Here is a 27,754-nt window from a genome sequence, read left to right as displayed (position 1 = left end):
CCCAGCAAAAACACCCATTCAAATTATAAAATGCATTTATTTGTGCAGTGATTTCTAATATACATTAAAATTATATACAGATACATGCAGAAACTAATCGGTGCACCACCCAAACATACGTTGGGTGGTGCAGAGTGCGGTGGTGCGCTTAGGGCTATAACTTCAGATCTGAATACATTTATGACACGTTCGCTTAAGTACTAATACGCACAGCCCGATCCAAGGGCTGAGATTCTACAGACTACAGAGGCACTCGACTCGCATTCGGGAATGGCTTACAAGCAGGAGCAGCAGTACACGTCAATTAAGTTAACTAACATTTAATAATAGCGTAGGGAAGTGCAGTTCTGATTAGGGGCAGTTGGCGTTCGGGCCATTCCGGCACTTTAGCAGCAGGTTGAGCATCCCCTCTAGCTTGTTGGTCCGCGACTCCGTCTTGTACAGATTCGTCTGCAGTCTACTCACATCCTGAGCCTGCTTTTCCTGTGAATAGGAAAATAAGTTGTTCAAATTAGTGTTATTATAATAAAATTATAAAAAGATTTCAAAGCCCAAAAAACCTTTATCAGATTATATATAATAGCCAAAACTGCCCAAAAAGCTTAGAATACTATTATCATATGCCTCCAATGTTTTTGTTTTTTTTGGAATTCTTTTTGATATTTTCAAAAAATTATTATTAAATATTTTAAGAACATGTTTGAAAATTGTGGAACAAGTTTAAAAAAAACACAAATATATTTTTTTTAAGTCCCACTTAAATCCCAATAACTTTATTAATCATTACCAGTGTGCTCAGCCGGCTCTTGAGTGTGTCCACGACACTATAGGTGGCCTGGAGCGACTTTTGCAGCTCGTTTGTGTGCACTCGCTCGTTGGCCAGGGACTTTTCGATCTTCTGGAGCCGCGTGACCACCTCTGGATCCGTATCGTCTATGTCGTTCTCCAGATCCCGGGCCTCGAAGGCGTCGTCCGCATTCGAGGACACCTTCTTGCAGCTCTGCTGATCTGCCTGGAGAACGAAACCATGGCGGCAGCGGCAGATGTAGGATCCTTGGGTATTAAAGCATTGCTGATCGCAGGGCTTTTCCGTCTGGCACTCATCCACATCCTGCTCGCAGTGTCGTCCTGTGTAGCCAGATGGACAACTGCAGGTGTTCGGAGCCGTGCAATTACCGCCGTTTTGACAGCGCGAGGAGCAAACAGCTGAAAAAGATTGTTATATATTTAATAAGGGATACAAAATCAGAAGAAAATGCTTATAGCATACTAAGAATTCTTTTTAAAAGGCTTAGGTTGGTTAAAACTGATCCATTAAATCGATTGGTATTATTTTTGGGATCTGTTCAGGGTTGTTTCACTAGGCGGATACGTAACGAATTTAAAGACTTAACTTTACCATAATTTTTGGAGTTTAATATCTTTACTTTGGAAGCTCTTCAATCATTTATCTTAAAGATATTTACTTTTAGATATTTTTTTATATTTGTATTTAATTTGTGCAATATATGTAAGTATTTAATTTCGATATCATCGCTTAAGATATATATATATATATTAAGATACATATTGTTTTTCAACTCGTAAGTCTTATACTCAAATGGATGAAAATCATTACGATTTATGTACTGTATATTCATAAAATTCACTATTTAATATAAAATTTAATATTGTAATTTTTAAAACTCACGTTTCATGCACGCATCCGTGGTTTCCCGGCTCCATCCCGAGCAGCAGTCGTAGGTCATCTGCTGGGCGGTCTTGTGGTCGATGACGTCCCGGTAGGCCTGCTCGTGGACCACCTGGACCCTGGTGCACTTCTGGCCGCTGAAAGTGGGCGGCTGGCAGGGCGTGGCCACGTGCTTCCAGGTGGGTCGGGTGTAGACCTCCGTCCGCTTCACGGGCATCGTCACCGTTCGCTGTTGCATGCAAATGTGCCGCCTGAAGAAAAGGAGTACAAGGAAAACCAGAGCGAGGTGTGAATCGAATTGAATTGTGGATTGGAATGGATTGGCTGACCCAAATCAGCGGCTCATCATCTGCAAAAGTGAAACTGACTTTTCCAGACGACTTCGGCCAATTACTGTCATAACGACCGGAGCGACCAACGGCCAACAGGTTGTATTTGGGAGTGGGATCTGGGCAATTGTCACATGTGTCTTGTGTCTGGAAATGCCAGCGGATTGGAGTTGGAGTTGGACTTGGACCGATATTAGCGTGTTTGCGTATCTGCGATGACAAACACGACACGCTTCCAGCCGATGACTTGCAGCCATGTCATTTGTTTGCCCGCCATTCGGAGGAGCAGCCAGGGAAACTGGCAGCCTGGCAACCTGGCAATCAAGTGCTCCAGTTCACGCAACTGACAGTTCAGTGGCTGTCGAACCCAATTGGAGTGGTTGTCAAACCGCTGACAGGAGTATCTCATGGATACTCAGTATTGAATCTAGTCTTATTTAGTTTACATGTGCAATATGACTCCTTGTTTTGCCTGATAAAAATATTTAATATTTCGAATCTATAAACTAATATTATATTTTTAATAACACTCACAATTTGTAGATCATTTAAGCAAATTAAAATGCTATTTAAAATGTATTGTATTAAATGTATTTAAAATGCCACCTGATCCATAAGTTTATATCTTTACAGACCTTAAACGCATTGAAGCCAGTTCATTTATCACACACCCATTTCGATTTCTACCAAACACACCCAACTGCCCACTACTTTATATTCTCTCTGCCCATACATATGCAGATATATGCCCCTGTGCCTGTCAAACCCAACCCAAAACCCAAGTGCCAATGCTCCTAAGACCTTTGGCCCCAAGCAGTCAAACATAAAAAGCGCTGATAATAAGCGGTTTTTGATTTTGGTTGCCAAAAAAAGGGGCAAACTGGCCCAAAAGCGAGGTGCATCCATAAATTGGCAGGCTGAGAGGCTGCGAATAAACGCTGTTGTTTGGTGTTGCTGCTGTGCGCTGGATGTTGCTGCCGTTGCAGTTGATGTTGCTGCTGCTGCTGCTGCAGTTGCTGTTGCTGGTTGCTGATGGTGTCGTAATTGGCAATGCGGGCCAAAAACAATTGCCAACGCGTGACGTGGCCACTGAGTGACGACTGATCGCTGGCCTTTTTGCTTTTTTTTGCTGGCCAAAATTTCGCGATTCAAAAGCGGAAAGTGGCACACAGTTGGCCACAATGGTCCTGCGACCGGGACATTTACCAATTTCTTTATTGCCGCACATGCATATTTATGCCCTGTTCTGTTCCGTTGTTTTTTGTTTTGTATCTTGTTGGCTGTAACTGGCTTCTCTTGTACCATAATTCTCACGTTATTTATGCGCCAGCATTCTCAGAGTTAAGGGCGCCAAACAAACGGCAACGGAATCAGCTAAAGATACAGCCTCCATTTCCATCCAAAACAATAACAAGAACGGCCAAATGCGGAAGTCTCCGCTCGAAAAGAAGAAACTGTGCCAGCAAAGTGCAACATGAAATGCTCATACCCATTTCCATCTCCAATCCGTTGGCTGCATAAATCTCAGAGTGGGTTCAATGCACAACGAAAAATATTAATCCATGGGATTAAAACTTAAGATTTGATTTGGAAAGTATAAATAAAGATATCAGCATATTTCAGAAATAATTTTTTTTTTAATTATAGCGAACGCCTGTATGCTTTGCTGATATCTTTATTTAAGATACGACTTTATTTTGTGAATCCTTTATTATTTTAGGTCATTAAAAACGGGGACGTCCTATCTTTTTAAAATTTTAAATGATAGTAGTTTGTTTCCAATGACATAAAAGTAATTTTAAATGTGCCTATACAATTTTTAATTTCTATAAAAATAATGTAAACATTTTTACTTAGAGAATATTTGAAGAACCTTCGTTTAACTAAAATATAAAATATGAAAAATACCTCAAAGTGTTCCCTAATTTTTCCTGTGCATATGCAGACGATGCACCCCGACCCCATCCGATCTGCCCCGCCCCCTCGCCCACCGGTGCATTGTATATATCCCGCTGCGCCAGACAGCGCCAGACGAAGTGTAATCGCATGCATGTGTGCTGCGAATGGCTTCATTGCTTTGTTTAGAAACGTTTAGGCTAAAATTAAATTTGAATTTATAATTGCTGAAAGCCCGAACACCTGTGGCTAGACCCTGGCGTTCTTCTACGGCTTCAGAAGAAGTTACAATCTCAGTTAGGTCCGTCGACCATAAAACCCATAAAATTATAAAAACATCAATCAAAATTGTCTTTTATCGGAGACAGACGAAGAGCAGCAGCCAAGATAAATAAAATGCAAGCGGGCCAATTAATCAAAAAAATTAAAACTGTTAAATTTTACAAGAAACGCAACCAGCGAAATATATATATTGGTCACTCCAGATGGAGACCCCAAAGATGCACTTAAAAAAGGCAGTAAAAAATGCGACTGGAGGAAGGGGGATTGGGATTCGAAACACGGGCCAAAGTTTCTTATGCGGTTTATTGATTTACGATTTATTTTCATTGGCCGCCACGCAGAAATTAATGAGCCATCGATGGCTGCAGGCCAAAAAGGTGACCCCGAGCGGGCGTGTGGGCTTAATGGAGTGTGTAGATGGACGCAGGGCTAATAAATGGATAGAGCTCGGAATTCATAAAAATCTCGGCACTCTGCCCTCAAGAAGATGAGTCATTTCCTAACCCTTGATAAAATTAAATGGAAAAGGGTTAAGGAATCAATAAAAAGCAAAGGCACTTCCTTAAGATATTTTATCAAGCCAGAAGAGGAAGTTTTTTATTTCTTTTGGGATTTTATATTTCTTTCTCAGCAATATTACACTTTATTATTTTTTGTAAAATTGATTTTAGCTCTTGCATTTTATAAACTTTTATCCTTGGCTTAAACTCCGTAACAAGGCTTTAAAATAATATTCCCTTCACTTGGGTTTACTTTTTAATTAAAATACAGCATTTTATATGCCCATACTTCTGCATCTCTCTTTGTGTTCAAAATAAGCAAGACCTTGGCAATCTGATTAAACCTTTTTGATGGGAATCGTAATTCATTAATATTTCCTTTGTGTACAGCTCTTTTAAGTCTGAACAAATTAGGCAGATAAAATGGGTTTTATATCGAAACTAAACCCCAGTTAGATGGCCTGACATTATTAAGAGTCTCTCAATAGACTTAAACCCGATTTAAATCATTTTTATTGAGCTCTTTCGAGATTGGGTCATTTCGGAAACCAGTTTGCATTTTGTCAATCTTTACAACTGCAACGTGAATGCATTTAAGAAACGGTTAAGGCGAATAGTAAAAACCTAAGCCACAAAAACTTGGCGACACTTAACGGCTGTAAACAGCCGAGATATACTGGGGAAAAGTGCAAGTCTACCTCTGCGTATCTGGTTTCCAAACGGAAAATGTGAAATAAATTTATAAAAACATAAAAATATTGTTGCCATGGTCGTAAAATGAATTTTTATGTCCACGTCTGCATTGGAGGAGTGAAAACGCTTTTGGGCCGGGCCAAGACCAAAGCCAAAAGGCTGGCCCCAAACTTGGCTCTAAGAAAACCCAGTTCAAGTGCGGGTAACTTTGGGTAACTTGGGCTAACTGTTTGGGCCATTTGTGGTCCGCCAACTGGGCAGCTAATCTGATTTGCTACATGGAATTAGAATTTAAATTGGCCCGGCCAGCAAATGCACAATTCCAGAACAGAGCGAGCTGCACTGCATCATTAGGCAAGTTGGATGCACTCACCCACTACTCCGTTCTGCATTTTACCAAACTGGAAAAAAAAACTTGTAATATTCGTTTATATTAAAAAAAAACAGAAATGGGAAGAGGTTTCCAATGATCTAATTAGAATATAAAACCTTACTGTATCACAAAATTAAAAAAAAAAATGTATATTTTATATTCCTAATCTATTAAAATTGGTACCTAACAAAATGTTTTTAATAATGTCTAGTATAATAATATATATATAATAGTATAATACCGGATAATATAATTTTTGGGTACTTCTGCATTTACGTATTATGATTATAATAATTACTGAAATTGTAGTCCCTAAGTACCAGACTTTTGATCTTACGATGTTATTGGAATGTTTTAAGTTTAAGGGTTTTAAATACTTCATATTTTTTTAATGAATTTCTAATATAATAGATATTAGCTGCCTTTAGTTAAATCAGTCATACTGAATAAACTTGAAGTGATTTTATTTTTATAATTTACATTTTTTTATAAATATGTATTTGAAATAGTTTGGTTTCGACTATTGAGTTAGTTTTTTCGCAGTGCACTTTGTAACACGACCAAGACGACAACAACGACAAGAGGAACAGAACAGTACAGAACAGAACAGGAGGAACAACCACGACAACGACAGCCATGAAGAAAGAAGCCTCTGAAAAAGAAAAAGAAGTACGAGTACCAGGAGCTGCCGGGGGAGGCGAACATTTTTAGACGTGCTTCCTGGTCCAGCTGCCCCAGCTTTATTTGGATTCTTACTTAGCGTAAAATGCAACGCCCATGTGACCAGGGCTCCCCAGACCCATCCAATCCCATCCCCCAACCCCCAACCCAGGGAAGATGCCACAAAGTCGCAAAGACGACGACGCACTGCCTCGCCATTTCTAATAATATTTCAGTCATGTCCACGGTTGGCAAGTGCAACTAAAATCAGCGGAAAATGCAGCAGCCACACCGCTTTCGGTTTTGTACTTTTTTGTTTTTAGCGAAGAGAATTATTACAGCACTCAGCGGCGACTGAAGTGGAAATCCAATATGCGACTGGACAAATACCCAGGCTGGACTGGAGAAGGGGATTCCCCGGCAGACAGACAATTCCCCTGGGAAGAAGGCCCATCGCGGATGCTACTTCCTCATCCAAAAAGGCAAACACTGCTGGAATTTCTTCATCGCTTTGAAGTACTTGTCAGCAACAAATCAGATTGGACTTTTCCAGATCGGGATAATATATGGCCACCATTTGTTAGCCACCATGTGTTGGCTTAGGCCACAGAAATTCCTTTCTTTCCTTTGGTATTTAAAGGCTTTCCATCAACAGACTATGTTCTCCATTGTCTATCAAATATTGGGATTTTTATTATAAATTTAAAATAAATCTATCTCATCTTATCTATATATATGCATACTTTTCTAAGCTAATAGTGTTTTCTTTGTTACTTTTTTGTCTTATTTTACAGGAATCAAGAAATCAATGTAATATTAAGGGTATCTTTCCTAAATAAAATAAAAATTGGATTAAGAATAAATGTTCTTTATTTTTTCTAAAAAAAAGTTCATGCAGTGAAGTGATTTTTGGAGAAAAAAAATTTCCCCTAACTTTTTGATTGCCAAAACAAGTTTTAATAAATCTATTAAATTTTAGATATCTTTTACGGCAAACTCCTTGCCAAAGTGAATATGCTTCCGACTCCTTCACTACAAATTCGTGGCAGAAATCGCCAGTCACGGCTAACCGCAGCCAGCCAGTTCTAATTTGGCTGTAAATTTGTCTTGCTCTCTTGGCCAGATTATGCAATAAAAGACGCAGAAAGAATTTGTTGCGAAAAGTGAAAAGAAAATTGCCGCAAGTGTCAGACGGCCTACGAGTTGCAGTTGCACTGGAGATGAAAATGGATTCTTTTTGTTCCTTTGCGATGAAGATGGAGCACTACTTTGTGGTAATCTGAGCTGATTATATACATAGAGGGTCTCGAGGACCGTGGTCCGTGGTCCGTGGTCCAGGCCCCAGGAAGTGGGGTTCAGTGGCCGCCCGGCCCCTTGAGTTTTCCGTACAACATAATCGCGCGATAAGCGATCTCGGGGCCTGTCAATGGGTCCCTCCCCAATCTTTTTCTTTTTCACTCTTCGATTTTGTGTAGTCGAAATCCCCCACTAATTCGGGGCCCTTTTCTTGTAGCGGGGGGCCTACAGGGCCTGCAGCCTCTGGTGGCCAAGTGTGAATGTGATTGAGAGTGTGTGTCGGTGTGTAAATCATGATTAATGCCCCAAACTTGTTTAAACAACAGCCGTGTCGAGCCGTGGCCGAAAATCCGATTAGTGGCAACGTGAGCTGCAGCCTCTGCCCTTCTCCAAAAGCTCTAAAAAACACCAAAAAACATCGAAAACCCCAAGAAGAGCCGAAGAAAACGCCAGAGAAATGCAAGAGGCGTGCACGATTTCCATTTTTTTTCTTTTTTCTTAACGTTGTTTTGCTGTACGTATTTCCACCTATTCGTCGGCTTTTCGGTCTTTCCAATGAACTGCCAACAAAAGCGCAACCAAACGGCAAACGCACACAAATTTTCATCAAATTAACATACCCCATTCTCGGCTACCTTTGTTATTTGTTATTCGTATGTGTATGATACTCTTAATGTTAATGCTGAAATTGAGATCTGAATCGCGCAACGACGAGTGAAAAGGCCGTAACAGATTTGGAAAGCCCTGCGCTTGTGGAAACCCAAAGAAGCTGCTGCCGAAATGCCACAGATGAAGATATTTTCCAGCGAATAGCCCAGCCCACGCCGAAAAAAGTCGAGCAAGTGCAGCGATCCTATCCCATCCTATCCTATCCACTCCAGTTCCGAACCCAATACCAATCCCAATCCCAGTTTGTATGTTGCACCGCTTGGTATCCAATTGCAACATAATTAAGTAAGCCAAATGGCGTGCCTCGTTCGCTGGCCAGGTTAGTATGCTTATCTCTTACACTCAGGGAAAATTCATTAGAAAAATGGACAGGAAAATTAGGGAACTCTTACTGAACTTATATAATTTAATTATTGGTTTTTATACTTTACAATATGTTGAAAGTTTTAATATAACTTATAGGTTGTTTTATTTAAATATAAAAAATGGTCATCAACTACAATAATTTTTAGGTATTTTTAGCTAAACATATACAAGCTTTATTAATAACTGTAATATAATATAATATAATTTAAAAAAATTCTCATCAACTTCCTTAATTTTTAGGTACTGTAATTTAATGTTATAAAATAAATAAACCAAAATAAACTTCTACAAAAATCATCTTGGTTACTTCTAACAGTTTTATAAATCACTTACTTATAACTCTAAGCTTGAGAAATTGGCACAGTGATATTAATTAAATGATTTTGGACTGACGATGATTGAGTCGTCAATCACAAGAGATGATTTCATACAAACAATTATCTAAAAAATATTCCAACAAATGTATCAATCAGCATTAAACATATAATAATAAAATTCCCAAGAAACAAAAACCTTAAAAATAATATTTCTATGAATCAGTTAGTTTTTATTAATTCGCACCAGTCACCAGTAATTGGAATATTCTTAGAGTGTAGAGCATGTACGGCTGGAATTCTGTGCGTCATGTTTTGGCCTGACTTTTGGGTTCGTGCTCGTGTGTGGCGCTTGGAGTTTTGTTGTCTTTTGTATTTTGTACTGGCTGCAAGACAAAAGCACTGCAAAGACAGCGTCACCATCGCCATCCGTGACCCCCCATCCCGAACCCAATCCCCGAACGGGTTTCCATGTAATCTGTCTGGTGCCCAGGGAACTGCTTTTTGGTCTCCATCTCGGGCTCGGTCGCAATCCCCCCAGCATTGCATTAACCCAATTTTCAACTTGAGATGCGAAGCTGCGTGATTTGCAAATTACCGCCGAGCTGAGGCACCGCCATTGTGACGGGGCTGTCCATCTGTCGAGGGACCACTGTCCACAGTCCACTGTCCCCTGTCCAATCCATGTTCCGAGCGACTTACTCATGTTTATATGAAAACTCACTAATTGCGTGGCGTGGACAGTGTTGCAGACAATAGGCGTAAATTTAGACCATGAAGTGTGATTTGCATATTCCATTAATAAATTTTCTTTATGGTTTTTGGTCAAGCCCGAGGTGTGATAGATATTTCTAAATTGCTTGTATTCAACTAGGAAACTATAGATCGTAAATTGAATTATTATTGCACCATTGTTTCTTTTATTGTAACATACAATTTTTCAACTTTTCATATTTATTAATACTTTATCTGTTTTCCATTTTGGGGAGTAAAAATAATCTCTAAATCAATCACTAATTATTTGTTGTTATTTTGAATAGGTTTCCACGTCAAGAGTAAACAACTCAACTGGTAAAGTGATACCTTATATGTTACACTTGAGGGAAAGTGTAACAAATATTTTTGTCAGACCTTTGACCCACTTAAAGTTTGACATTCCCGAGATACAAAACCCCTAAAGGTGCCCAGTCTGAACCATTTACGGTGACACTGACCATGACTAATGGGTGAATCGGGGTCACCAATTTGTGCAGGCAGCCATAAACCTCTCAATAACCAGGGTTCCATAAGGGCTCATAAAGTTTCCAACGGCTTGACTGAGAAATCCATCTTAATTAAAACGAAAATTGAGATGGCAAATCAACGATTTGCATTTGTCAAGCAATTTGTTCAATTGATGTCGTATCAAGTCGTGTTCTCCGCTGATTTTTGATGAGCACGTGCACAAGATTTGTTGGCCATAGTGGGAGTAAACCCAGTTTGCCCCTCATGAATCCCAAGAAAAACTCATTAAACGAGCTTCTGCCTGGGCCAAGGTTTCCTGGCCCGATGGCATGACTTGGACTTCAGATAAGCCCAGAGCTTATGGCTGCAGCTCCAGCTCCGGAGTCTTTGAGCCTTCAAGATTTTTTTAATATTTTCCTCTTTTTGCTGGGCACGCGTAGGCGTTGCCATTGAGCACAATGCTTCACGGTGCAAAATGTTAACGAATTTTCACAGGCCCAGCCGCATTCTAAGTGCTGTTTTTCCAAGAGCAGCATATCAAATCATTCGTCACTCGCCCCCAGTTTCCCCTTTGTGTCCATAATTATCGCAGGCCTGGAGTTTGGGTTTCGGAGCCAAAGTCGATTGTTGACAAGCAATTTGCAGGCGGCGGACTCGAGCCCTGACTTCGCATCCAGCTGCTATTGGGGCTTAGTTTAAGTCGCACACTTCAAAAAATTCTACCTTCCTATTCATAGATTTAGAACATTTTAAAAAAGCGTAGAAGAAAATATATTTAGTACATACAAAAATAAAAAACTAAATGCAAATTCTCAAAAACCTATAAAAATTTGCAGACAAATGTTGTTTAAGACAATTTTAAAACCTATAAATTATAAAAATAATATTAGTTATAGCTTTTACCAGCATTTAAACAAACTAATCCTATTAGGTTCTTTTTAAAACAACTTTGCTTATGGTTATTATTTCGGACTATAAATATTATTGTTAAATCAAGAAAATATTTTTCATGCTTTTTGATTAAAACAAATTCAATAGAGTTCTACAAATTTATTTTTCCCATTAAGAGTAAGCCCTAAAATTTTTTTGAGTGCATTCTTCGGCTCTGTCTGGGGTCACGGAGCTGCTTGGAGTGCACATAACTCGGCGCTGGCTCTTGTCTCATTTGATTGTGCATTTGCCAATTGTTGCATTTGGCTTTTATTGCTGCGGCTGATTGAAGTCAAGGCCCTGCTTTGTTTTCGATTTTTATGCTAGGCCATTGGAGATATCTATCTACAAGATAGTTGCAAGTACCTGCAGCCCCACTCGAGTTGCAAGTGGCATTTAAGCGGAACACGCCCACTGAGGAACGGGAACTCCTCCCTGAATCAACACCTTCTTGCATATAGAGTCCGGAATCTATAATTAATTCATTGGCTCGCGTTTCAGATCACTCGCGATCGATGGTGCAACAAGGCAAATCAAAAGTCAATCAATACGAGCTGCCCCACCAGTAAAACAACAAAAAAAAAGATACAAAAAGAAACAGACATCAATCAAGTGTCAGACACATGCAACTGCAACTGCCACGGCAGCAACAACAAATTGGCCAAAACATGCACAGAGCAGACATCAATTGAATTTATCAAACAGAAGCCAAAACAGTGGACCAAACATACAACAAATTTCGAATGGTTCAAATGTTTTGGCTTTTGCATATAGAGTTACAACACGGCGGGGATAATTAAAATCTTAATTTCCTTTGCCTCGAATGGCATTGTGCACAGGAAAAAATGTGTAAGCTGTTCATACAATTTTAGGATCTTGCATTTCAAATAAAATAATATTTGTTTTGCTAGTGCATCAAAATCACTAGATATATTACCTCAATTTTAAAGGGGTCTAAAAGTATGCAATAATATATTAAAGACTGCAGAAGTCTGAAGGGAATACAGCGTTATCTTTTTTACTTGCATACTTTTAGACACCTCTATAAGTGTTTTTAAAACCATTTTGACTTATATTTAATTATATATCCTCTAAGTTAAATTTTGATTAATAAAATAAAATTGAAGCTTTGCATCTTCGAAATAACATAGCTCCATTGGTATCTAATATGATATTAAATTGATTTTTTCCAGTGTTTTCATAGCCAAAGGAGCGGAAAACGGCTTAAATTCACTTTTATCCGCAAATCGCCGCATATGACGCTGATTAACACGGAGTCTGTAGCCGCAATTGAAACGTTGCACTGGCCATTAACCATTAACCAGGTTCGATCGGCGGCAAGAGGGGGATTTATGTGCTGATGGCGGCGTGTGAATATCTCCAAGCGAAGCCAATCCATACGAAAACTCATTTCCATATGCTCTGTTGCAACTTGCCACTTGCAGTTGCAGTTAAAGTATCTTGGCGGTGCACGTGCAGAGCTTAAATAAATAGAAAAACAAATGGGCAAGGCAAGCCATATTGAGGCAATCACAGTGGAAATGATGCCAGAAATAGAAGATTTGCACAATCCATGCACTGAGAAAAATATCTATTAAATTTAGAAGGCCCCATGTACATTGAATATATATTTATAGAATTTTTATTCATGATAATACTTTTATTATACGTCGTATAATATCGTATTGTGTTTTATAAACTACTGTTATAAAAGTGTGGAGTGCTTTTATTATTTTTAAATTCTGTTTAATATATTTCTTTTTGGTTACCAAAGCTTCTTTTTCACTGCTTTATTTCGTGATTAAGATTTCTAATTGCCGGTGGTCAAATTAATAATATTTTGATAAATATCTAGTTTGACATATTTATTTATTTAAAGTGCTTTAAACTGTTTGCCGCAGCATTTTTTGTGCCACTGTGCTGTGACTGATGATGCTGGCTGTGTGTTTGCCTTGTGGCGTGATTTTGGCAGTTGCCGCATAAATCAAAAAGTGTCATAATTTGCAACTACAACACCAGTACACCGAGTTGCATGTGTCGACCGAGCTGTAAGCTCTCAGATTGCGCATACGCGGCGTATTCCCGCGTGGCAGATGCAAGGGCGTCGGATTGCAGTTCGGAATGCCTGTGCCCTTAAGTAGAGTCGCATTAATTCCAATTAGAAGAGATCGGCACTGGCAATTGAAAACTCGTTAAAGTTCATTACCTTAAAGACAACAACCACGACAATGACTGCCTTTTTCGAGTCAATGCCACCACAATGTTGGCCAGATAGGTGGAAAAAAATAAAAAAACAGCAAAAAAGAGGGCGAAGACAAGCCATATCTAACTGAAGATCTGCTTGTTACACTTAAGGAGCTGCAATTGCAATTGTTTCGAACACACAAGTGCCTGCTCATTGATTCGCTGCAATTGACACACGACAATTGAAGTGCTGGCTGGAAAATACAGAAAAATCAGAAAAATCACGGCCACTTGGCCTTGGGGCTAATTTCCAGCCAGTAGTTGGCTGGCATTTGGTCCGTAACTGGTCTTGCTGGGCTCGAATTAGCCACGAAGCGCAGCTGCCGACATTGAAAACAAAACACACCGGGCATGTCATAATATTTAAATAATTTATGTGCGATGCGATAAGCCTGAGATCTTGGGCCAAAGGTAAGACCGGACTGGCCCGGCTTTTCGGTCATATTTATGGCTGCATCAACCTTGAACCGCCGAACAGAGACTCTGATAAATGCAATCGGACACGCCCCGCCCAAAAGATCGCTCCATGGTCGTCTTAATCTATCCCCTAGGGGTGGAACCCCCAATCATTACTCTTCTCCATGGCTCATTGAACCATGGCAAGGCTATCGATTGGATTTGGCATGGGCTTAGGTGCCGTTTAATTGGTTAATCTAGATGAAAAATTGACAATCCTAAGACATTTAATTGCTTTGGTTAGTGTTTGGTTGTGAATGACAAAAGTTTACAGGTGAAATTAGTTGTTTCGGTAATATACCATTTGACCGTTGCTTAAAAGAAAACTTTTGATGTAGAGTATTAGAGAATTCGACCAAAAACTCATAGAGGCATCACACGTCAAGATCGGGACCTAATTATGAAATTTAGAAGTGCTGTTTTGGGTTCCCGTTCTGAAAGCCATTGAATTATAGGACAAACGAACATTAAAAGGGGTTATTATTTTGACCCTCTTTAAAAAGATAACTTTTAATAAAGCATAAAAGAGAATTCAACCACAATCGGACTTCAATAACTAAAGTTATAGAATCTGGAAGTGCAGTTTTGGGTCCCCATTCGGAACGCCATTGGAACTACGAAAAAACCAAACATGAAAATGGGTTGAAATTTTGACCCTCGTCAAAAAGAAAATTTGTAATGTAGAACATTAGAGAATTTAACCACAAACTCATAGAGGTATCACACGTCTAAATCGGACTTCAATAACTAAAGTTATGGAATTTGGAAGTGCAGTTTTGGGTCCCCATTCGGAACGCCATTGGAATCACGAAAAAATCGAACATGAAAATGGGTTAAAATTTTGACCCTCGCCAAAAAGAAAACTTTTAATGTAGAACATTAGAGAATTCAACCACAAACTCATAGAGGTATCACACGTCTAAATCGGACTGCAATAAGTAAAGTTATGGAATCTGGAAGTGCAGTTTTGGGTCACCATTCGAAACGCCATTGGAATTACGAAAAAATCGAACATGAAATCGAATTTTGACCCATAAATATAAATGAAGTCCCCTTACCTTTCCATTTCCTTGGGATCTGTGGGATAGCTCCGTCCAATGCTGTTCGTCTCGAAGGGATTCTCAGTGGTGATGGTGGTCACCGGAGCAGGTGTTGTGGTCGTATAGCTATAGCCCCTTCTGGCCGGGACAAGCGGTGGAATAGTGCCCATGCTGCTGCCGAAACCCGGATTCGCAGATCTCCTATTGAGGTTCGGTGGAGGTGCCGTGGTGACCGTGACCGATGGCACAAAGGAGTAACCCCTGCCCCCCTCTCGCATCCCAATGAACTCCACATCCTGGGTGTTGTCCTCACCCTTCCCCAAACGCGGTGACGATGGCATCGGCGGTGGGGGAGGCCCAAACGTGTTGGTCAGGATATTGTAAGTATTATAATCCCATTCGGTGGGCGGTCGTGATTGGTGGAGGCGTCGTGTCTGCACTTTATTATAGGGATTATGCGGTTGAATTCTTCGTAATCTGGTGACCTCTGGCATGGAGACCCCCGGCAGCAGTTCCACATCCGATTTGGCTTGATTCAGAGACTGTAATCTCCGCTGCTGCCGATGATGAGTTGGTAAATAACTTCCCTGATGTCGCGTCCGATGGCTGTGACCATGTCCTCGGTGGGTTCGATTCTGGTGAGGACTAGTGCCATTAAAACTAGCATTCTGAACACCTGATACCGCCGTTCCCAGCAGCAGGATTGTGCAGCAGAGCAGCAAAAAAAGGCTGGAGTAAATCACTTCTGGCATTTTGATGACGATGTTGATGTCCCGCTATCTCAATTTTAGTTGATGGTACTGTAAGTAAAAAAATAAAAAGAAAATAAGCGTGACTTTATTAAGTGCTGAACTTGTTTCTTCATTGCGAAAACCCCATCCTCCGTTCAATTACATTCACTTTCGTTCTCATTCAAATTCCTAGGCATTTTGCACGCCTCGCTGAACTTAATGTAAGCAACAAGACGGATCCATCGGTCCTCATTACCGATTCCTTTGTCTGGCGGAGCGCCGACCTGTCTGTCCATCATCGGGTAATTGAAAGGTAGCATAAATGTATTAAACAGACTCTAGATTCTGGACTGTGCCACAGGATCAGCACGAACTGAGGTATACTTTGAGGTAGAATTAGTTAGGACTTAATCTTTATTAAGCTCATAAATGTCTTGAATAGATATTGAAATGAACGTTGTCAAGACAATATAAAATATATTAAATAAAACATAAATTATAAAAGGTCTGAGATATAGGTACATATGTGATTGAATAAATTATTGAAAAACATAATTTTCAAAGCATTATATTTTTAATACAAAAAAAATATTTATAATTTAATGTCTTAGAATTTAAAGTGTCAAATGAAATGTAAATCGTATTAAAGAAAAAGTTTAATTCAGACTATTAAGAAATACATTCAAGAACATTTCAGAATTTTTAAAATGTAATCATATCCCATCGTAAAAATAAATGTTTTTGGACTACTGCAATTATTTAAATAAAATGAGTACGTAAAATACCTATTTTCCCGTTTTCACAATGATCAAAAAAATGATTTAAGGAAGTAATACACTTTTTCGAACCCAGTTCTTGATGAGGCCAACGGTTTTCACGGTCGAGTGGTCATCACTTTCAAGTAAGGTTCGAATTTTTTAGCCCAGAGACAAAGGCAATTTGTTCAACAGAGCCGACGATGATGACGGTGACTGTGATTATTATTCTCTGTTTTTCTTGTTTGGCTGATAAATCACACGTTAAACAAAAAAAAAAGTAAACGCGTTAACAGTTAACTGGCAGGAGATGCCAAAATGTGAAGCAAAGTGGAGTGAACCGAAGCCGGAAGCGAAAAGTGCATGAATTTTGGCTTTGTTCAGGGGCATTTTTCAAAATTTCACGCACTGCGTAAGTCACTCTGAAGCAATGGCATCTCATTTGTCAATGGACTGCACCACCCTGCACCACCCTGCCCCACAACAACCACAGTACCCGCACCACCAGCAAAAACCATAAAAAATCCATTATTGCAACTGCTCAGTGAGCATATTAATATTCATTGCTTCCACTTGAATTTATGATATCCAACGCCCTGCTCATTAAAGTGGATCTAACATATGTCCGTTCTTGTTTTTTAATTTCGAAAAATTATACACTTTGAAAAACGATGTGTAAACTTATCTATAGATCCATGAAACATCCCCCGGGATGCTTAGAAATTAAATGTTTAAAGTTGATTTATAAATATATTATGTTTCATTTTATTAAACTACCGTTAAGTGTACCTAAATTAAATACAATAATTTTTTTAAAATTGCTATTTAGAACATTGCTATTTAAACAAAACACTTTTTTTCTCCCAGTGCATGCAACATACAATTGAACTTCGAAGAACTTTTGATGGGTTCAAATGACAGTCGTTATTAACATTTGCTGAGCTAATTAAAAAACTTCAAGCCAAAGCCAAATTGAGAAATTGTAAGCAAGTACGTAAGGGAAATGTGGCAAGTCTGACCCTTTTTTGTGAGATGCATCTTATGGAAATGAAAAAGAGCAGGGGCAGTATCAATCAGGTGTGGTTTAAGCCGCTTAGTAAGTGAAACCCTGGAACCCCTTGGGCTCGACTGCCACTCAAATGACTGCCAAATGTCAGACCAAACCCCCAAACCAGTTGTCATAACTCTGCATAAGTTCCGAGAAATGCAAAAACGCAAAATAAAAATGGTAAAAAGGTTTTCGGGCGCCGCCACAAAACTTAATCGAGACTGCAGACAAACAATAAAATAACCAAAGGAAAAAAATTCATAAAGCCAATGAGATGAAGAAATCCAAGGGAAAAACAACTTGATTCAGTTGAAATCTAAGCCGCGTTGACAACCCGCTTTGACCTTGCTGGATTGCCAAAAACGGTCAGTCCGGAGATAAATCAAATCGCGCGGCGTTTGTCTGAACCCGAAAAGGTGGAGATGGAGATGGACCCCCAGATATATAATCCCGAAGCCAGCCCACAACCGATCGCCGGCTGTATTTTGATATATCTCTAATTAATAGCTGGCATTGCCTTAAAATTACTTATAAATCAACTTTCGGGTCGCGGTTGCAGTTAGCTGGAATTTATGCAAAGGCTGGCATCAATTTTTTCCGTTTATGTATGCTGTGGGTCTTGAAATTAGTGTGTGTTAAATGTTATTGATTCGTTTTCCCAGCACATAAATCACAGGCTAAATGCTACTAGGGGCGCATCAGCCTCCTCGGCGGGAAAGTGTCAAACTTTATTTTTGTCACCCTGACAAGACACGTATTCGGTGGGAGTATCCGTAGCTGAAACTATATATATATAGCTGTATCTGGTGTATCTGACCCAGACATGAGCTATGGCCAATGAATCACCAGAGATGCGTAAACGCACACAAACATCAGAAAATGTAGGAGAATGTCGGATACGGTGAGGTCTAGATATGAGGTATCTTATCTAAAGCTTCTGTAGAAGAACTGTGATTCAGTTCTAAACAGAGTAATCCAAAATCTAAGATAAACATAAAAAGTTTATTTTATTAGCAGATAAAATCTATTTTTTTAAAGGTAAATAACATTTTAAAATGATAATATTACTCCGCTGCTTATTCTTTTAACAACAAAGATTTTATCACATTTAATTATACATCATATTATTTAGTTTGACTCAAAAATGCATATATTAAAATTTCAGTTTTGATAAAAACTGTAAAATTAATATTTACAAAATTAATATTAGTCAATACTAAAAAATATTTTGAATTCCACTTAACCAATGATTACACAAAATAAATGAATAACGAAACGCTATTTGTAATTGGTGGCCATTTCTTTACAACGTTAATTATCGTTAAAATTTTATAAAAAAATATTTCAATCATCAATCGTAATAAAAACTTAGTTACCGGCATTTCGAAATAGTCTTAAAATTCTTTATATTGATTCCTTATTCCACCTTATCGAATTCATATTATTTTCGTGCTCTACGAGGTCCCCACAAACATTGCTTATGACTCTTTTACTTGACATGTTTTGGTTGTCATGAGTAATAGTTGTTGGGGAAGAATCTGATAGATATAGGGGAGAAAAACACAATTTCGCATTACTAACACAAGTTTTTGCATTTTAAAATTAATCATGCCCGGTGGCGTTGCTCAAAGCTGCACCAATTACTTAATTAACACAGACATTATGGAAATGTCTACGATATTTTCGGATATTCTTCGGTTTTCGAGAATGTTTACTCGTGTTCAATGGCGTGTAAATTGATCATCTTTCGATTTTATTTGGGCAGCGCTTTCGAGAACGTAATTTAAATTAACAACTCTTTCGACGGCCAGGCATTTAAATGTTAATTAAATGCCTCAGCCCCTCGCTCTCTCCACTTTATAAACATTTTTTTTGTGCAATTCCAAACAGCTGCCACTTTAGCATGCGTTTTTATTTATGTTTTGTGTAATCGGGGCCACTCCTCAAGTTCTTATAAAGAGATATACTTAGAGCTTAACGCCGCCTGCCGAGGAGAATCCCGAACAACGAGAAATTGTTTGGTAACTCTGCATTTTTTTTTCTTTTATGGGGGCTAGTGGAAAATCGAATTTTCCAATTTGTAGTTGTTGCAAACGCTTTTCAGCGCTGCTTTTATTAACATTATCTGGACAGCCGCGATGGGCCGCAAAAAGCCTTAGATCTCGGGGAAAACTGCACTGGATGTTCGATCGCACCCGAAGAATTGTGTGAAAAGAATAGGGGAAATAGACGGGAAAGCCACCCACTGGTGGTATAATTTTCACGCTGCTTTTGGGTTCAATAACCGAAAGTGTCGGGGGATTATCGAATATATCTTATCTGACAGATTGCCAAATATTTGCCGTTGGGTTACACATTTCATTCATTCCACCCGCTTTGTTTATTGTTCTGGTTGACTTCGTTCGTCTTCGTTTTCCCACGACAGCCAAGACAGCCCTGATGGGTAGAAAAATCACGGCCAACAAAATATTTAGTAGTGTGCCTCCCTGACCATTTGATAGTATATTTCACATCTGTTGATATTGTTTCGCTGTCTTTAATATGCAAAATCATGACACATTTGCCCGGAGTTTGTATCTCGTTTACTTTTGACGTTCACCTCCCCTCTCTTTCTTTTTTAATGTTTTTATTTTTTAACAAGATCAACAAACTGGGATTATGGGTTGGGATGGGGTGAAGTGAGGTGGTCAGGGGGGCTAAGTGGGGCCAGGGGTCGCTCGATCGCGGTTTTTTGTTTACACTTTACTTTCAATCCAATTAAAGGAATGTTGTTGGCCTTTGTGGCTGCGTTTCTTCCCTAACAAAGTCAGAGATGAAAAGCGAAAACTATGCAGCATGTTCAACATCGACAGTTTGACATCTCAAAAGTCCTATGCCTCTGCAACCCCCTTTTCTACACCCAGAAAAAAGTATATTGAAATGGGATCAAAAAATTTATAGAGTATTAATTAAAAATGTTTATTTTATTGATTTTAACCTGATAAGTAAAGTTATTCTAATGCCTTGAAAAATATGAAAAATTAGTTTGAAATTTAGAAAATCAATTATAAATAAAGTACCAAAAACAAAACTATTTAAATTAAAATTAATATGTTTTACAATGTTGGTAAGTACATTTTTTTATTCTATCCAAAACAAATATTTTTCTAATTTGAAGGAATATTTCCGATTGGGTTCCCATTAATCATTCGTAATCGACAGCTCCAAGATATATCGTTTTGTTCACTGCACAAAACGCCAGCAAGTTCAACTTCAAATGCGAAAACTCATTTCAATAACAATTGCAGCGACCCAAAAAAGGCAAAAGGAAAAACTTCAACAGCAGAGCTCAATTTGCTGGCATGTCCAGTCTTTTGCTAATTGCTTTGCAGCTGCAAGGGGGCGGAGGCCACGCCCACACATGCCCCGTAGACCCATTGCCCATATCCCCCCGTACTTGTATACCCATAGTTCATGGTGACCCCAGACTAAGCCAGACCAAAAAGACATAAACCCAGTTACCGTTAGCTGCGTAATTTATGCAAATGACTTTGGTTAATTAGCAAAGCGAAGGAAAAACAAGAAACCCATGGACATGCGCCACCAACAAACTTCCCCCCTTCGGTGACGTTTTCCATAATAATATTTATATAGAGATTATGATATGCAGGAAGGCACGATCGCCTTTCAACGGATCGTGCCCCAAACTACAAATTTTGATTGCTCACCTGCCGAGCGATATGTGTCAAAATGCAGAATTCACTGGCAAACGGAAAAAATACGAAACAAATTTGGGCCTTGCATAATTGATTCCCAAGCTGGCTTAAACAATGGAAAGTATTTATAAAACTATTCGAATAGGTTGCATTTTCCGCTTTTGTCACATTATTTAAACAAATTTGTGATGGCGATAACGTCAGTAAATTTACATTTTTACCAATGCGTTGACACAAAAATGGGCTAGTGCACCAAAATGTATGCTCTATGTAGGGTAAGAATTCATTTAAATTTAAATAAAAGTGATAGCTTTACCAGATATCAAAGAGAAGAAAAGAGTTTAAACTGAATTAATTAAATATAGAATTAATATTAATAATTAAAAATAAATAAAAACCTTTTCATTGAGTTTTTCTATGGATAAATAAAGTTTTTGTGGTATCCAAATTTAATACGATTAAATATTTGAAAAATACGCATTTCAAAACTTATAACTTACTTGTAATAAAATTAAGCCAAAATATATAATACTAATCAAGAACCAAAAATTTATATTTTTATTGTTTTCTGATTAAAGTGGAAAACAGAAAAATTTTAAAAACACTTATTTTTACAAGATCAAACAATTTTCATATAAAAAAAATGAAATCTACATTAGAGAGTCTGCAAAATATTTTATCAGATAGAAATTATCCTATACAAATAAGCTACATGATCACAAAGGTCATAAAGCATACATTGAAATCTACTTAGAATATTGACAAGATCTTTGGATCGACATTGTCTTGAAGTTCACACGATAATTAATTCTTAATCCATTTATGGCATTGTTTAGCAGTTAAGGCACATAAATGAAAGACACTTTGGCAGACAACTTAGTTAGCCGCACCGTAAAATGCAAATTACGTCCATAAGTGACATGTGACTCCTATACAGGATCGGTTATGCGATTTTGAACAAGATTAATGCTCTAGGAAATGTCGCGCGTCGCTTGACACACATTCAAATCATAAATAATTGCAATTAATTAACAACATTTGCATGCGACTTACACACAGCGAACAATTTTCAACTGACCTGCGGGTTCAATACAGTTAACAGATTTTAGGGCCTTATTTAACAATGTCTGCGACTTACACAAATAAATCAAAACACAATTATGCCAAATTTGCAATCACAAACAATTAATTGAATTGAGATTTCGCGCTGACATTAAGCAGATACGCGGCATTTGGTTGTTTTTGTGCAATAAATTATATGCCAGACCGTGAATGGGGCACTTAAAATATATATTTATAAAATTTACGGCGGAATATTGTGCCTCTTGTGATTTTTCCGGATTCTGCGTTAGCCGCTTCCGTATGCCAATCGAAAAACGAACGAACAAACTGGCAGCGATCTTTGAGATACAAATTTCCAGCTGGCGCGGCGGAGCTAACGAAATCCAAACCGATCGCTTAGAAGTCCCGAGACGAACTGAAAATGCACAGCCGAAACCGAAAGTCCAGTTAACGATCGCCGATCAGCAGCGCTGTGCAGCAGTGCTGTCAGTAAATGGTGCTGAAAATTATTATCATCCGGCACTGATTCCCCGAACAAAAAATATTTATTGTTTGAATACAGTAAATATTTTTTCGGGAGTGTTGTATAACATAAATTGCTCATTATTTTATAAATCATTAACACACATTATTGTATATTTACCTTTTTGATGTTTAAAATGGAGGTATTGACTCCTATATATTAATTTCCGGAAACAAACATAACCATTTATTACATACAAACAAAAGATTCCAGGGAAACAAATGGAGTTGCTATATTTACAATATTTTTACTTGTATAATTGATTATGTTAGGTTTATCTACATTTATTCACTAATTTAGAAAATGTATTTTTTTTTACCAAAATAACTAAAACTTTTTTCAGAAATCACAAAGATGTTAATTTTTACAATTAACAGATAAAAAAAAAACTTACTGCCTTTATGCAATAACAATATGTCTTACTTGTAACTTTGATTATTTCGACCGAAAACAAAAAATATTAAACTATGTAAATTGAACCCCTATCCGGAAACATATATATATTTTTTATTAAAGGAAAATGGAGTATAAGACTAATTAAATTTAATGGAAAAAAAAATTATAGTATAACTGGAGTATAAACTAACTATGTACCACTTGAAACTATGGTTAACCCATCCAAAACTTGTTAAAATATGATCAATTTTTATATGAACCTGGATTTCTTTTTATATCTAGCTAGAAAAAGCTGTTTGATCATCCCTGTCAGACCAGCCGAAGCCCATGTTGGGTGCACATTCGCTGGTTCGCTCAAACGAAATTGGTCCGACGGGGCTTCCTTTGTTCGATGCAACAGATCCCAGTTCCCAGATCCCCAGGCGGAAGAACTCTGGGAGGAAGTGGGTGGTGGGCGGTGGGCCGTACAGTGGGCAGGTATATATGCACATGGGTATGCCCTCGCCTGGTCGTTGGCTGGCTTTTTGCGTGCGTTACAGCTGTTTTGTTTATATGGGATCGCCGCGCCCCCACTCACCTCTCACCCCGTTTCGTATCGTACCGTCCAAACTATTTGGAGTTTGCGGTTTATGCTTTTTATGGTCCGCCGTTGTTGTTCTTGCAGCCACTGCTGCTTTTGTTGCTTCTTCTCCGGTTGGTGGCAAGTTGTTAACTTAAATATTTACCCGCCGCTGCCGGGCAGCCAGTTTAGTCCACGGCTCGCTGATCTTTCACATGGAGGAGCGTCGGAGAACTCGTTTCCAGCCCTTCAGTCCATATCGGGTGCTGGATCTGTCGTTGTCATCATAAGAGTGCTACTGTCAACCACACTCGAAAAACACGATTCGGTCTAGATCTATTTGGAGAGGCCTGGCTTTAGTCACGCTTTGTTCTGGACAGGTAAAACATTCATTATAATACTGTGAAATACTTAGGATCAAAGCAATCGGATAGAATTTGTCTATTTATAAAACAAATTATAATATCAATAGATTTTTATTTTCCGTTATCGTACCTTATTAATAAAGGTTATTATTATTTTAAAATCCTGAAATGGAGTCAAGTTTAATATTTAGTTAATTTACCTAAATACTTACTTGTTATAATTTAATAACAAAATTACCATTTTGTTTAAGAATAATTATATTAAAAGCGTTGGCATTTTTTATGAAAATAAAAACATTATAATAATAAGTTTTTCAAATTGTGGATTTTATTAATTTTAAAAGTAAATGCAAATAATTTAACCATTCTTAAATGTTAATTCAATAATTCAGATATCCCAAAAAATTGTTGTTAAAAATGTACTTATGCTATCTGTTTTTCTCCCAGTGCATTGCCATATACTATTAGCCATTGGCAATGGAATAGCTGCCCACTGTCTAAACGCTGAGCACATTGGACATGTCAAAAGGATTTGCGCCTGCGCAGTGAAACATCCAGCATTCAGCTCTGTCTTTCGGTATCCCATAAACTGGTTGCATATTCCCTGGCATTCCCAGGGGAATGGTAATAAATCGAACAATGTGCCAGCCATTGACAGTTTCGCTTAGCTGCACAAAGGAACGGTCTTCTTTTATTATTATGTGTATTTCTTGGGTTTCCTCTCCGCCGGCCATCGCAATTTATTGGGCTATTAGTTGCCACTTGAGTGGGGACCCTGCGTTTTTGGGGAACACCCACGCCGTCTTCCCAAATCGAATTCGAATAAAGCATAAAAGCTGATAGCAAAGCCAGGTACCCCGCTCAGACAATTAACTGATAACAATTCATTAGCATTTCGTGTGGGTTGCCCCGTCGTCATCGCCGTCATTGTCATTATCACGATCATTTTCCCCAGTTGCTGCAGCTCCGAATTTGAGAGTTTTCATGGCGTGTTTAGGTAATTTGACAGCCGTTTGATGAGCGTCAACATGCAGCCAAATTGTGTCTTCTTTTTTAGTGGCTTAGGTGGGAGGCAGCATGGAATTTATTTTGATATAGACAATATAGTTTAATGAGGTAAAAAACGAACCAGGCATTAAATATGCACAAAAATTAAGAACCATACTATTTTAAACACAAAATTATACATTCAAAAGGTTAAGCTTTATTAAGATTATTTGGCAATAAATTTATTTGCTATAATAAAATAACATTTCCTAATTTATATGGTACCTATATTCGTAATGGGCCATAAAATATAAATATCAGCTATAAAAACTTAAGATAAGAATGTTTAACGATGAATATAAAATTAAACAAGGTAAAAGAAACATCAGAACTATTATTATTAAGTTGATAAAGATAGCTTTAAAAGCGTCAAGTAAAAAAATATTTAAAAAAATGTACCTACATCGAAAATAGTACAAATTGTAACATTATTTGAAATATACTTATCAGGATTGAACTCGGAATAAAATTTAGTCATTTTGATGTTATCGATGTGTCAGCACATTGGTTTGATTCTCTGCCGTAAAATCGTAACTTTTCGCCTGCCCTGTCAGGTATTATCCATGCCTTCCATCTGGGCTTGGGTTTTCGATTGGGGTTTGAATTCGAACACGGGGTGGGGTCGCTTGACCAGCAATCCCATACGATCGTGCCTCAATTTGGGGCAGTATGCAGTGTCACTTGGTGGGGGAAAAGCGAGGACAAAGGGGCAAATGTGAGGAATTCAAACTGCAACCGAGGGACATGGCCATAAATCCGAAGCGAATGTGTCAAGCACCAGGCAAATTTTCCAACAAATTCTCTGAAATGTTCTTTTGACACTGTCAGCATTCCCCAACCCCATAATTTATATGATCACGCTTTTCCGAAACGATTGTTGACGGAAGCGCACGAGTTGCCATTGCAAATTGCCACTTGTAGACAAAAGCGAAAATCGCAAAACTGGCTAAGTTGAAATAGTCAAATGATGATCCGGCCGGGCAATCGATCGTAGAGTGTTAGACGATTGAAAACCTTGAGGCCTTATTAAGCCTTAACTTCCAGGTTGTTAAGGATAAGCAGCATAAGTATACGATGATGATACATTCATCATGCTTTGTGTTAATGAGGGAATAATATAATGGTTATTTTCTAATAGATTCCATTGTTAATTATGTGTGAAAGGTATGTACTAATTTTAGTAATTATAAGAAAACCTTGTAGAGAAAATGTAAAGATGAATTTTAGCTAAAATCAGATACAAGCCACATTGATAATAATATTTTTTTTTCGGTTAGAGAAAATCGTTTCAAAAACTGCTTTAATTTCGCTAGATTTTATTCATAACTCCATATAAATATTTTTGAAAGGCATACCCTTTTCATGTTTAAAACGAACCAACTCCACCCTGCTTTTCCTCAAAACTCAAAGGTTTTTGGAAAATTAGTAAGACACAATAACAAACCCTGACAGGCACACACCTTTTAGTTATTTTCAAAATTTTTTACGGACTTCAGAAGGTAGTTAGCCGTCAGACGACCAGGCCAATAATGCATCAATTCGCATTCTGGAGGAGCGATGTGAAGAAGAACCAGCTCGAGCAGATCTCGCCCATCTGGAAGGATTTGAATGCAACATTTGTGACGTAAGAGGGGTTCGGTTAAGTTTTTCAGATTACCAAATATATCCTATATATTATACAGTGTCCTCAGCTGGAGTTGGCTCATCTACACCCTGTCTGCATTGGTAATCCTCGTGTGTGCCTATTTTGCATATTGTGAGCGATGCCGCAGAACAGAGACTGTAAGACGTCGACGGGTTATTCAAAGAGCCCAGGAGCGGTATATCATGATTTAACAATTTTTTTAGTTTCTATATATTTATATATATTTAATTTTTAAGACCCCCTCAAAAGCGACGACCAAATGCTGCCTACAGGGATCACCAGATCTACCGTCATATCATCCTTAGTGTGGCCAAATACATGAAGAATCCGGAGGGCATTCGTCCTTTCATAGAACACATGGACCAACTGTATCCTTTACGACATCCACTGGCCGATCAACAACAAGTAGCCGAGCTATCTTTTAACGTCAACGATGCAGAACCAAGTACTGGAGAGGACTAATGATCAAGGCCTAGGACACAAGGACTCCAAGATGAAATTTAAGAAACTTACATTTCGGTGGTAAATTTATAAAATATAATGCAGATAGGAAACGAAATTTATACAATTAATGGTCTCTTTATATGAGTATTTTCTTGTTTTAAAATAAAGTTCGTCTTAGTTTGAATTTGAAACTGTAATACATTTTCTTATGAGGAACTATTATTATCCTATTTTATGGAATTTCGAATAAAAATTATTAATTAAAATTCGTTATATAAATTTATATTTTATTTGGTGTTCAGAATGGCTTTAAATTACAGTTCAATTTTATGTTTGTTAGATTTACATATAAAATATAGGATTTTACTATAATGAAATAAAAATTATAAGTTTATTCTTATAAAAGGAACACTTAACCCATTCTTTCTTACGGTTTAATAAATTTATTCTCTATACCAATTTTTTTGAATTTTTATAAGTAAACTTATATAGGATGTAAATTAAAATTAGCAACTTTAAAGT

At 38.0% G+C, this 27,754-nt stretch overlaps 2 protein-coding genes across 3 annotated transcripts; one reads left to right on the top strand and one right to left on the bottom strand.

Annotated features, from left to right (window-relative positions):
- Positions 1-17: 17 nt before the first annotated feature.
- LOC119554993 lies at positions 18-22,657 on the bottom strand. 2 transcript variants are annotated; one of them, XM_037866131.1, is made up of 5 exons: positions 22,270-22,657; positions 14,981-15,762; positions 1,691-1,941; positions 788-1,206; positions 18-483 (listed from the first exon to the last, which is right to left on the bottom strand). In XM_037866131.1, exons 2-5 carry the CDS (start codon positions 15,712-15,714, stop codon positions 352-354), a joined length of 1,536 nt encoding a protein of 511 aa, XP_037722059.1. In that variant the 5' UTR covers positions 15,715-15,762; positions 22,270-22,657; the 3' UTR covers positions 18-351. The 2 variants fall into 2 exon arrangements, with proteins under 2 accessions (XP_037722059.1, XP_037722060.1); XM_037866132.1 differs by having other exon boundaries at positions 22,330-22,657.
- A 3,889-nt stretch (positions 22,658-26,546) lies between these two features.
- On the top strand, positions 26,547-27,345 carry LOC119554523. Its single transcript, XM_037865469.1, has 3 exons — positions 26,547-26,767; positions 26,826-26,963; positions 27,025-27,345. Exons 1-3 carry the CDS (start codon positions 26,673-26,675, stop codon positions 27,248-27,250), a joined length of 459 nt encoding a protein of 152 aa, XP_037721397.1. The 5' UTR covers positions 26,547-26,672; the 3' UTR covers positions 27,251-27,345.
- The last annotated feature ends 409 nt before the right edge of the window (positions 27,346-27,754 follow it).

Source organism: Drosophila subpulchrella, chromosome 3L (genome assembly GCF_014743375.2).
Source record: "Drosophila subpulchrella strain 33 F10 #4 breed RU33 chromosome 3L, RU_Dsub_v1.1 Primary Assembly, whole genome shotgun sequence".
NCBI lineage: Eukaryota > Metazoa > Arthropoda > Insecta > Diptera > Drosophilidae > Drosophila > Drosophila subpulchrella.
Note: the sequence above shows the minus strand (reverse complement) of the source record. Positions and strands in the feature narration are given on the sequence as shown.